General features: G+C 37.6%; 1 protein-coding gene across 1 annotated transcript in view; it reads right to left on the bottom strand.

Annotated features, from left to right (window-relative positions):
- KCNQ5 (potassium voltage-gated channel subfamily Q member 5) overlaps positions 1-13,002 on the bottom strand; it is a 604,670-nt gene that overhangs the window by 155,800 nt on the left and 435,868 nt on the right. The window contains exon 3 of the mRNA XM_004381376.2: positions 8,586-8,712. Within this exon, the coding sequence (XP_004381433.1) occupies positions 8,586-8,712 (127 nt within the window). The remainder of the gene's footprint in view (positions 1-8,585; positions 8,713-13,002) is intronic.

Raw genomic sequence — 13,002 nt, 5'->3', positions numbered from 1 at the left:
AGGAAGTCAAGGCAATATAAAGAAATAAAAGATTGGCTTAAACTTAGAAAAATAGGGGTAAATATTAAGGTAACCACAAAGGAAACTAACAATCCTACACATTAAAATAAAAAACAAGAAAAACATACAGACTCAGCAAATACAAAATCAACAACAATGAAAAAGATCAAAAGAAAATACATAAACAAAAACGAATCAGCACAGAAAATTAAGTGGAACAAAGAAACTGTCAACAACACACACAAAAAGACATCAAAATGACAGCACTAAATGCATATCTATCCATAGTTATGCTGGATGTAAATGGACTAATGCACCAATAAAAAGACAGAGAGTGTGGCAGAATGGGTAAAAAAACACGATCCATCTATATGCTGCCTACAAGAGACACGCCTTAGACTTAAAGACACAGACAAACTAAAACTCAAAGGATGGAAAAAAACATATCATGCAAACAACAATCAAAAAAGAGAAGGAGTGGCAATATTAATCTCTGACAAAATAGACTTTAAAGTAAATTCCACCACAAAGGATAAGGAAGGACACTATATATATAATGATTAAAGGGTCAATACACCAGGAGGACATAACCATAATAAATATTTATGCACACAATGACAGGACTCCAAAATACAAAAAAAGAACTCTAACAGCATTGAAAAGAGAGATAGACAGCTCCACAATAATAGTTGGAGCCTTCAACACACCACTTTTGGTGAAGGACAGAGCATTCAGAAAGAGGCTCAGTAAAAAGACACAGAAGATTTAAATGCCAGAATCAACTAACTTCACCTCATAGACATATATATAGAACACTCCACCCAACAGCAGCCAAGTACACTTTCTTTTCTAATGAACAAGGAATATTCTCCGGAATAGACCACATATTAGGCCATAAAGCAAGCCTTGACAGAATCCAAAGCACTGAAATATTACAAAGCAACTTTTCTGACCGTAAAGCCATAAAAGTGGAAATCAATAACAGAAAAAGCAAGGAAAAAAAATCAAACACATGGAAACTGAACAACACCTTGCTCAAAAACTACTGGTTACTGAAGAAATTAAGGATGGAATAAAGAAATTCACAGAGTCAAATGAGAATGAAAACCATCCTACCAGAAGCTTTGGGACACAGCAAAAGCAGTGCTCAGAGGTCAATTTATAGCAATGAATGCACACATCCAAAAAGAAGAAAGGGTCAAAATTAAAACATTAACCCTACAACTCGAACAAATAGAAAGAAAGCATCAAAAGAAGTCCTCTGGCATGAGAAGAAAGGAAATAATAAAAATTAGAGCAGAATTTAATGATACAGAGAATAGAAAAACAGTTGAAAGAATTAACAAGACCAAAAGCTGGTTCTTTGAAAAGATCAACAAAAAACAGGAGAGGAAGCAAACGACCTGAATAAGAAATGGGCGATATCACAACAGACCCAACTGAAATTAAAAGAATCATAACAGAATGCTATGAAAAATTGTACTCTAACAAATTTGAAAACATAGAGGAAATGGACAAATTTCTAGAAACTCACTACCCACCTAAACTAACATAAACATAGGTAGAACTACTAAACAAACCTATAATAAAAGAAGAGACTGAAAAGGTAATTAAAAAACTCCCAACAAAAAATAAAGTCCTGGCCCTGATGGTTTTACTGGAGAATTCTACCAAACTTTCAGAGAAGAGTGAACACCACCAGTACAAAAGGTATTCAGAGCATAGAAAAGGATGGAATACTCCCAAACTCATTCTATGAAGCCAGCATAACCCTGATGCCAAAACCAGGTAAAGACACCATAAAAAAAGAAAATGACAGATAAATATCCCTTATGAAAGTAAACATGAAAATCTTCAACAAAATTCTAGCCAATAGAATTCAACAACACATCAAAAAAATAATTCACCACGACCAAGTGGGATTCATACCAGGTATGCAGGGATGGTTCAACATTAGAAAAACAATTAATGTAATCTATCACATAAATAAAACAAAAGACAAGTAGCACATGATCTTATCAATTGATGCAAAAAGGGCATTTGACAAAGTCCAACACCCATTCGTGATAAAAACTCTCAGCAAAATAGGAATAGAAGGGAAATTCCTCAGTATAATTAAGGACATTTATACAAAGCCAACAGCCAACAACATTCTAAATGGAGAGTCTAAAAGCATTCCCCATGAGAATGGGAACAAGACAAGGATGTCCATTATCACCATCCTTATTCAGCATGGTGCTGGAGGTCCTAGCCAGAGCAATTAGGCTAGAAAAAGAAATAAAGGGCATCCAAATTGGTAAGGAAGAAGTCAAAGTATCTCTATTTGCAGATGATATAATCTTATACACAGAAAACCCCAAAGAATCCACAAGAAAACTACTGGAACTAATAGAAGATTTCAGCAAGGTTTCAGGATACAAGATAAACATACAAAAATCAGTTGGATTCCTGTACACTAACAAAGAGAACTCTGAGGAGGAAATCACCAGATCAATACCATTTACAATAGCCCCCAAGAAAATAAAATACTTAGGAATAAATCTAACCAGAGACGTAAAAGACCTATACAAAGAAAACTACAAGACACTACTACCAGAAACCAAAAGAGACATACATAAGTGAAAAAACATACCTTGCTCATGGATAGGAAGACTCAACATTGTGTAAATGTCAATTCTACCCAAAGCAATCTACAGATACAATGCAATCCCGATCCAAATTCCCATGACAATTTTAATGAGATGGAGAAACAAATCACCAACTTCATTTGGAAAGGGAAGAGGCCCTGGATAAGTAAAGCATTACTGAAGAAGAAGAACAAAGTGGGAGGCCTCACACTTCCTCATTTTAGAACCTATTATACCACACGGTAGTCAAAACAGCCTGGTACTGGTACAACAACAGATACATAGACCAGTGGAACAGAATGGAGAATCCAGATGTAACTCATCCACCTTTCAGCAGCTGACATTTGACAAAGGCCCAAAGTCCATTAATTGGACAAAAGACAGTCTCCTTAATAAATGGTGCTAGCATAAGTATCCATCTGCAAAACACTGAAACAAGACCCATACCTCACACCATGCAAAAAAATAACTCAATATGGACATACACCTACACATAAAATTGAAAACGATAAAGATCATGGAAGAAAAAATAGGAAACAACACTAAAGCCCTAATACATGGCATAAACAGAATACAAACCATAAGTAACAATGCACAAACACCAGAAGAGAAACTAAAACTCCAACACTTATGCTCATCAAAAGACTTCACCAAAAGAGTAAAAAGACAACCTACAGACTGAGAAAAAAGTTCTGGTTACGATAAATCCGACCAGTGTTTAATCTCTAAAACCTAGAAGATACTGCAAAACCTCAGCAACAAGAAAACAAACAACCTGATGGAAAAATGGGCAAAGAATATGAATAAACACTTCACCAAAGAAGACATTCAGGCGGCTGATAGACACATGAGGAAATGCTCACGATCATTAGCCATTAGAGAAATGGAAATGAAAACTACAATGAGATACCATCTCACCCCAAAAGGCTAGCATTAATCCAAAAAACACAAAATAATAAATGTTGGAGAGGCTGAGGAGAGACTGGAACACTTATACACTGCTGGTGGGAATGTAAAATGGTACAACCACTTTGGAAATCGATTTTGTGCTTCCTTAAAAAAGCTAGAAATAGAAGTTCCATAAGATCCAGCAATCCCACTCTTTGAAATATATCCTAGAGAAATAAGAGCCATCACATGAATAGACATATGCACACCCATGTTCATTGCAGCATTGTTCACAATAGCAAAAAGATGGAAACAACTTATGTGTCCATCAACGGATGAATGGATAAACAAATTATGGTATATTCACACAATGGAATACTATGCAACGATAAAGAACAATGATGAATCTGTGAAACAACTCATAACATGGATGAATCTGGAAGGCATTAGGCTGAGTGAAATTAGGCAGTCGCAAAAGTGCAAATATCGTATGATAAGAACTCAAGAAATGGTTTAAACAGAGAAGAAACATTCTTTGATGGTTATGAGGGTGGGGAGGGAGGGAGTGGGGTATTCACAAACTAGATAGCAGATAAGAATTATCTTAGGTGAAGGGAAGGACAACACACACTACCGGGGAAGTCAGCACAACTGGACTAAACCAAAAGCTAAGAAGTTTCCTCAATACAGCCAAACACTTCGAAGGACAGAGTAGCAGGGGCGAGGGTCTGGGGACCATGGTTTCAGGGGACAACTAGGTCAATTGGCACAACAAAGTTTATTCAGAAATGTTCTTCATCCCACTTCGATGAGTGGCATCCGGGGTCTTAAAATCTAGTGAGCAGCCATCTAAGATACATCAATTGGTCCCAATCCACCTGGAGCAAAGAAGAATGAAGAACACCAAAGACACAAGGAAAATATTACCCCAAGAGACAGAAAGGGCCACGTAAACCAGAGACTCTATCAGCCTGAGACCAGAAGAATTAGATGGTGGCCGGCTAACACCAATGACCACCCTGACAGGGAACACAACAGAGAGTCTCTGTCAGAACAGGAGAAAAGTAGGTGTACAAATCAAATTCTAGGAGAACGACTAGACTTAAATATCTGACTGAGACTGGGGTGACCCCAGAAGACATGGCCCTCCCGGACTCTCTGTTAGCTCAGAACTGAAACCATTCCTGAAGCCAACTCTTCAGATAAAGATTAGTCTGGACTACAGGACATAAAATGATACTCGTGAAGAGAGTGCTTCTTAGCTCAAGTAGACACATGAGACTAAATGGGCAGCTACTGTCCGCGGGTGAGATGAAAAGACAAAAAGCGACGGGAGCTGGTTGAATGGACATGGGATATCTAGGGTGGAAAGGAGAAATGTGCTGTCACATTATAGGGAGAGCAGCTAAGGTCACATAGCAATGTGTGTATAAACTTTTGTATGAGAAACAGACTTGAACTGTAAACTTTCACTTAAAGCACAATAAAAAAATGTATATATATATATACACACGAGACCAAATGGGCAGCTCCTGTCCAAAAGCAAGATGAGAAGGCAGGAAGGGACAGGAAAACTGGACGAATGGACACTGGGAACCCAGGGTGGAAAGGGGAAGGGGAGGGTACTGTCACATTGTGGGGATTGCAACCAATGTTACAAAACAATATGTGTATAAATTTTTGAATGAGAAACCAACCTGAGCTGTATGCTTTCACCTAAATCACAATAAAATCAAATAAATAAAAATATATTTATTGAGTGCCCCCCCCCCAAAAAAAAATCAAAATTCTTGTTTTTCCTACCAAAAATTCAGTGGTTCAGCACTACCTCATACAATACCCTGTAAAAACAGTAATTTGCAGCACAGGCCTGTTTTTTCCATTTTCAAACTGTTCTATAGGGTCTTCTTGCTGGCAGCACGTACTCTCAGTGGGACAACAGCTTCCCAACAAACCCAGAGATACAATAAGTAAGTGGTAGCTATATATACCACCAGTCTTGAAAGGGGTAAAACAAACTGTCAAAACCAAGCTAATAAAAAAATTAAATAGATTCATTCTTCTTTTAGGTTACATTGTTTAAAAAGTTTTCTAAACGCAACTATACAATGATTTTATGGTTTCTTAAATTAACAAGTTTTGGAAATACTCTTGGCCATGGCTAGAGGGCGGGGGTAAAGAGGGTGGGCAGTTTATGAGGGGAAAGTGCCGAAGTCTTTGGGAATTAGCCCTTAAGCCTCTATCAAATTGTGTACCAATACTACGAGTTAGTCTATAGGGCTTAATACTATACAAGACTCAGTAGCTAACATGGTAGCAGCATGAATCTGTTTCCAAGTGGAAAGAATATCATTGGTGTGCTTACAGAATGCATTTCCCATGTTGAAGGCATAGCCAAGCTACCACAACTCTTTCTATGTTATTTTGAATGCTCAAAACGTCTAAAACCATTTGGATGTGTATTTGACATGTTTAGAGGAATCAAATCTTATAAATGCATAGAACCTTGAGAGGTCTTAGCAACATTTCCAAACTCCGACTCAGAACAGTTGAGAGATGAACAGATGAGGGAGATGCTATTTCTTTTTTCATTTCGCCACAGTACATTAGGTTGAACAAGGAAACTACAAGGTTCACTCTACATTTTACTTTATCATTTTACCTATGACATCAATCATTTTTATGGACCTATTAAACAGGCCTAGAAAGGGTTTCAGTAGTCATCTGGTGAAACCTGTTACCTTCTGGTAGCTGGTATTTGGTTCTTCTGTGTAGGTTAAATTTTATTGAACTCATACTGAAGAGCCGTATTCGAACCATGGATCAAACTGTTACGTGTGCATTCAACAAAAGCCCCCCCTCAAAAAAAAAAAAGTATGGTTATCATAAACATAAGTATAAATCTTGTCTTTGTTTTAATGAGGATTCATTATTTATCTATGAAATTTTCTTCCAAAGCAATTAATCTATTGGAGGTAAAATATCCAAATGAAGCAAAGGCCTGAAGAGTTAACGAAACTGCAGTTATGAACCATGTCATATGGAATTTGTAAGGTCACTATTGATGGGTCTAAGGCAAGTGAGATTACAGAAAACATAACATCACTGTTAGAATCAGATGTTATTATGAAGACCTGCAAGGACTTGAGACAGTAAGAGAAAGATTAAAGGACTAAGATCTGCTGATGTATCCATGGCTGAAAACAGCTATCAAAAGGCAGCAGGCATCTGGGAAACTTTCTTTATAGCTTGGAGGCCAGAACTATGTTGGCATTGCCTCTGGAATTGGAACAAAACCAATTTTTAATTGGTTTTAAAATCTGGAATGGAACATTCCTGTAGTCCTCCATGAACCGACCTTATCCTGTAGAAGTTGAGTGAATCCTGGCCAACCATCTGCCTTGTGAATTGTTTTGGTTACGCCTCTAAGGGACAGAAAGTACTTATTGTGCGGTAGCGTCACATCAGGCTGCAGTCCATAATGGTGCATGAGCAAGGAATTCAGAAAGAGAAAGAAACTCCAGGGTGTAAAATCAGATACGTTCGTTAATATGCCTTGGGGCTTGATGGGCTTGCAAGGCTGGGAATTTAGCACCTATATTCCTCCATACGTTAGCATAACAACTTCCAAAAAGAAATAAGGTCTATTCTTGGAGAAGAGAGGCGGCTAGAAAAATAGATTGCATTAATGAAGGCCAAACGTGATATTTTAAGATTGAATTAACTTAGATATTTCTCTTGATTCACTCCTGTAACTTCAGTGCCTCACTCACAGACAAATTTCCTTAAATTTTTGCTGAATACATGGCGACTCTTTTTAAGTATGCACACGGCGGAACTACTTCGGTGGCAGAGAATGTCTACAGAGACCACCAGTTGTTCCATCCCCAGGGCAGCATTCTGCCTACACAGAAAGGATGGAATAAAGGACTCTTTTTGACAGTGTCCAAGCCTGGGGAGACACTTTCTGCAAGTCCTCCTTAACGCACTCTTCCTCCACCATAGGAAACAGGGGAAAAGGAGGAAATAAAAGGTTTACTCGACATTTTCTGACTCTTAAAACAAAATGGAAAACCTGTTGTAGATTAAGAAGATAATCTAAACTACCTTGTAAATTATTAAACTCTCTATTCCAGCTTGGAAATAGTTGAAATAAGGAAGCTTTCACCAAGAACTTTCAGTGTTTGGGTTTGTATTGATGCCTAAGAGCTAAGAATGAAAAAGACCAAGAGGATCAAACTAGGCCGACTAATAATAATACTAATAGCTTATATACGGGGGTTTTCAATTTTATAATATACTTTTAAATATATTACTGAGTGATGCCAGGTCTTAACTCCAGAATGTTGTATGGCATTTTCATTAAGAAGTGTCATTTCAAGCTGCTAGCCAGGTGAATGGAGTCCCTTTGAAATCACAGCAGCTAGAGAAGTATAGAGGTGTGTTCTTTATTTGGGGGTTGCAGGTGGAGAGGACTCATATTTCAGAGTTCAGAACACTTAATCAGGTCTAAAGTTATCACTGGAGAAAATAAACCATACTCGTAATCACTCTTGAAGCATTCTAACTGATGTACTTTACCAGAACTAATGCACTGCTATCCATTGCAGCTGATCAAGAGTATAGCCTGGTGTCATATCATAGAGCAAAAAGGGATTTTTATACTCATTGTAATCAACACTTTCTTAATTCAGGGTAAAAATGAAGAACCATATATTTCAGTGTAACTTAGTTGATAAAAGTTGGTGCTCTCGAGCCAAAACACATGAGTTCAAACCCCAGCTCTGCCACTTACTACCTGTATAACTTCAGCAGCTTACTTCACTGCTCTTTGACTCAGTTTCTTCATCTGTAGAATGGGGATGATAAAAATACTTACCTCATAGTGTTGTGATGAGGATTAAATGCGTCAGCACTTTAAAACATGACTGCTTGGCCCATGTTAGTACTCAAGGAATGCTGACTTTCAATATTAATCAAACGTTGCAATACACGAAACAGATGAGAAAGATGTGCTACTTTAAATTTAGGCCTACCCTGGGATTTTGATACTCAAGCTTTGAAACTCACCTATAACACAGAAAGGCTTTCGGGCAAACCTCAATCTTCCTTGCCATCCTCTATACCGACAACAGCAACCCGCAGACCAGATTCGAATGATGAACTCCAAACCAAAGACGACAATCATCACAAACTCCTAAAATATCAAATAAAACATGTCAGAGAGAAGCATTATGGAGTAAACCACAGCAAGAAACTCTATGGATATTTCTGGAGATTTAGGCATTTCATTTAAAACATCTAGTTGTTAATGTCTTAAGTGAAGAACATCTTTTCTCCAAATCAAACTAAACCTGGAGAACATCTGAAACTCACATTGTCTGCATATCTATCGTGGAATGCTATTCCTTTTCGAGCCTCTAACATTGCACATTTAGGAGTCAGTTTCAATACTACAGAAGCAGGCCAAATAATTGATCTAGCTTGTCTGGCATATATGGTGTAGCTGACTTTAGCTGTCTGGTTACATGTGAAATACCTGAAGGGAAAGACTCAGCCCTGAAATAGAATGGCAAGTTTTACAAAAAACAGAGCTTCATTTTGCTGCAAGGAATGACATAATCCCTAAACCTTTAAGAGTTACTCTCAGAGAAGAAGATGTAATTATTTAGAAGTATACTGAGTTATTTTGTTATGGTGCCAAAATCTCCTTATGAAACAGCATGTTTCAAAAGCATTACAGGAAGTTCCCGGATTACAAATGAGTTCCTTTCCTAAATTTGTCTTGAAGTCGAATTTGTACGTAAATCGGGACAGGTAGGTATGGTTCTATCTAGACACCAAGTAGTCAAATGTTTATCTTAGTATATAGTACATAGTTTACCTTTCTATGCATAAAAACATTAAAGAAACACTTCCAGATACAATAAAACATCTTTAACATGATAATACAGTGATATTATTAATAATAATAATGTTTTGATGTATGTCACAAAGTAGTGCCCGTTTGTTATTACAAAATGTTGTATGCGTACCTTAAAATTTTAATATTATAGGCTTTATGGAGGCTGGATCATAACTACTGGTCTGATGTCTGTAACCTGGGGATTGCCTGTATTGTGCAAGAATTGTGTATTCCTTGCAAGAAATAAGACCCTGAATTCTCCAGATCTGAAGCTTGTTAATTATTATGCTGCCCTTTGGCAAGAGCTGCCTAGAAAACACCACCTGCTCTAGTAAATTGATTTTGAGATTATTTAGGAAGAGTTGCGAGTTAACCCTGGGGAAAGGCCAGCTAAAGTGGTTCATTAAGCAGTCAGTCATAGAATGAAAAACCAAATGGAATTTGTAAGAGGAAAGCATCCTGGAGACAGATACTGAGTTTATCAAAATTGGCTTTCCTTTTAAAAATAATTCCCTCAACTGTTTTTAAAGAAGGGTTGGCTCAACATTTATAAGGCAAGACAATATCCATTAAGTGATTTTTATTATAATTGTTTAATTACAAAAGCAATATGTGGTCTTTACTAAAACAGTCAAACGCCACAAAATAGAGGGTGTAGAAAGTAAAGGTCTTAATCCACTCTCCACTCTCCCACCCCAAGCCCCGAGATAAAAACTGTCAACAAATTTAGAAAACGGCCTTTTTGTTGCAAGTTTCTGGCAAATGTCTGTTTCTTTAGTTAGAGCATGTGATGATATACTGCACTTTTGAAATGTCTAGTAGAGATATGTCATTCTACCCTTGTTTTATTTAGCCCTATTTCATGATGAGAAACAAATCTCCAATATTGTCATTGCTTACTTACAGTGACTTAAAGTTACTTATGGGATAAATCTCTGAAGATGACTTTCTTTATGGGATAAATCTCTGAAGATGACTTTATGCACAGACGACCAAAACTATGGCCAATACACACCATTATTGATATGACGGTTTTGTTTTGGTCTTGAGAGTATATTTAGGTAGTTGATTCTATTAATTCATTAAAATGTCTGAAAGGCCAGCTCACCTGTTTTTAATCCACACATCTTTCCACATATACAAAGCATGCTGAGGCCCGATATGCCTTTATGTTTAGTCCTGTCATGATGGCATTGACTGTGACTGTGCCCCAATCTAGGTTTAATGGCAGCGCCAGTTTTTGGTGCATGTCCCTAACTCCTACTTACGCCAGTAAGTTTGGCTCTCCAGGGGTGAGAGTTCATGCCAGGACGAATATCCAAGGAAATCCCAAATGTGGCATGAGTGCCCAGGCACCTCCGTATAATGATTTTCCCTTTTCATGGGAACAGATGGCACTAATTGATGGATGACCATTAAAACCAAAAACCAAACCCGTTGCTGTCAAGTTGAACCCGACTCATACAGACTCTATATGACAGAGTAGAACTGTCCCATAGGGTTGTCAAGGCTGTAATCTTTCCAGAAGCAGATTGCCACATCTTTCTCCCATGAAGCAGCTGGTGGATTTGGACCTCCGATCTTATGGTTAGTAGCCGAGCACTTAACCACTGCACCATCAGGGCTGCTTGGATGACCATTATGCAGCATAAATGACATCTACAGATTCTTTTCTTAAAGGCCCCTGGTTCAGGAATATTGCTTGTTGTCTTTTTATATATTTATAGTTTAGAAAAAAAGTTTTATTCATTTCTTAATAAAGCAACAGGAAGTCATAATTGGATTCATTTATGCCTTCATGAAAGTAATACTAGGGTCAGAATACCCCTCTTCTTATTAGACTAATACTATTCCCTGTGCCATGGTGTTTTCAATCGCCTCATATGCGTGAATAAATAAGGAAGACCAAAGAAGAATTGACACCTTTGAATTATGGTATTGGTGAGGAATACTGACTATACCGTGGACTGCCAAAAGAATGAACAAATCTGTCTTGGAAGAAGTATCGCCAGAATGTTCCTTAGGAGGATGATAAGACTTCGTCTCAAGTACTTTGGACATGTTATCAGCAGAGACCAGTCCCCTAAGAAGGGCACCATGCTTGGTAAAGTACAGGGTCAGCAAACAAGAGGAAGAACCTCAACGAGATGGATTGACACAGTGGCTGCAACAATGGGCTCAAGCATAACAATGATTATGAGGATGGCGCAAGACTGGGTAGTGTTTCATTCTATTGCATGTGGGGTTGCTATGAGTCTCGATGGCACCTAACAACAACACTTAGTATTCCCTATTAGGGCTTGGTTCTAGATGGTGTGAAAAATAACCTAAAAAAACTCCTAACTCTGAGTGAGCAGCAATGAGATGAGAACTTGGTAGATGATCGTTGAGAGTTCCCTTCAAGTTCAGAACCGCAGACCATGGAGATGTTGTCTCTGTAGGGCTTGGGCTTGGCATTTATGTTGTGGGGAAAAAATTTTGGCTAGATTTTGTCTTAGTTTCTGAAATTTATATCTTATTTCAATTAAAAAAACAAAACAAAACAAAAAAGACAAAAAATCCCAAAAAACAAAGTGCTATTGGGCTATAAAAGAGAAAGTGTCCTTAATTTGACAGGCTTTAGAACAGGTGGGGAAAAATATAACTTTTTTCCAATTTTCCTTTTTACTGCTTTGAGTTTACTCTTATGTGGCCTTTAAGAAAGGTGCCCAGGGTCCAGGATTTCCTGTGGATGCCCCTAATTTTCTCACAAACCCTCATGTAAACATTCAGCAAACATGTATTATGGTCTGTTACGTGGCAAGTGCATGTGCAAACATTCCTCATAGGCCTTATGGGCTTTAGGGTAAGAAAACATGTCAGCCTTGTTTCACTCTATATCCCCAGTGTCTGGCACACAGTAGACTCTCAGAAAATACCTGGGAGTAAATGTGGAATAAAAAAGTCTTTGCCATTCAATTTAAAAGTACAGGGGTAGAAAAAGATATACCATGCAAACATTAATTTAAGAAAAAAAAGCAGAATTGGCTATAAAGTATACTGGCTACTTTACTGGCTATGTGTAGTATTGGTTGATAAAGTCAACTTTAGAGCAAAGAAAATTATGCAAGACAGAGAGGGACATTACATAATGATAAATGACTCAATCTACCAAGAAGACATAATTATCCAAAATGTGTATGTACCAAATAACAGAGCCTCAAAATATGTGAGCAAAAACTGATAGAGCTGAAAGGAGAAACAGACAAATCTGGAATTACAGTTGGAGACTTCATCACCTCCTTCTCAGCAACTGACAGAACTGCTAGAATGATCTGGATGACACAATCGATCAACAACAGAATACAGACTGCTTTCAACTGTCCATGTAACATGCACCAAGATAAACCATATCCTGGGCTATCAAACAAAACTCAGCAAATTTAAGAGAATGAAATCATACAGAGTGTGTTCTGAAATCACAATGGGATCAAACCAGAAACCAGTTAACAGAAAGATAACAAGCTAATCTATAAACACATGGAAACTAAACAACATACCTGTAAATAATTCATGGGCCAAAGAAGAAGTCTTAAAGGGAAT

Source organism: Trichechus manatus, unplaced genomic scaffold (genome assembly GCF_000243295.1).
Source record: "Trichechus manatus latirostris isolate Lorelei unplaced genomic scaffold, TriManLat1.0 scaffold00083, whole genome shotgun sequence".
In the NCBI taxonomy this organism is placed as follows: Eukaryota; Metazoa; Chordata; class Mammalia; order Sirenia; family Trichechidae; genus Trichechus; species Trichechus manatus.
Note: the sequence above shows the minus strand (reverse complement) of the source record. Positions and strands in the feature narration are given on the sequence as shown.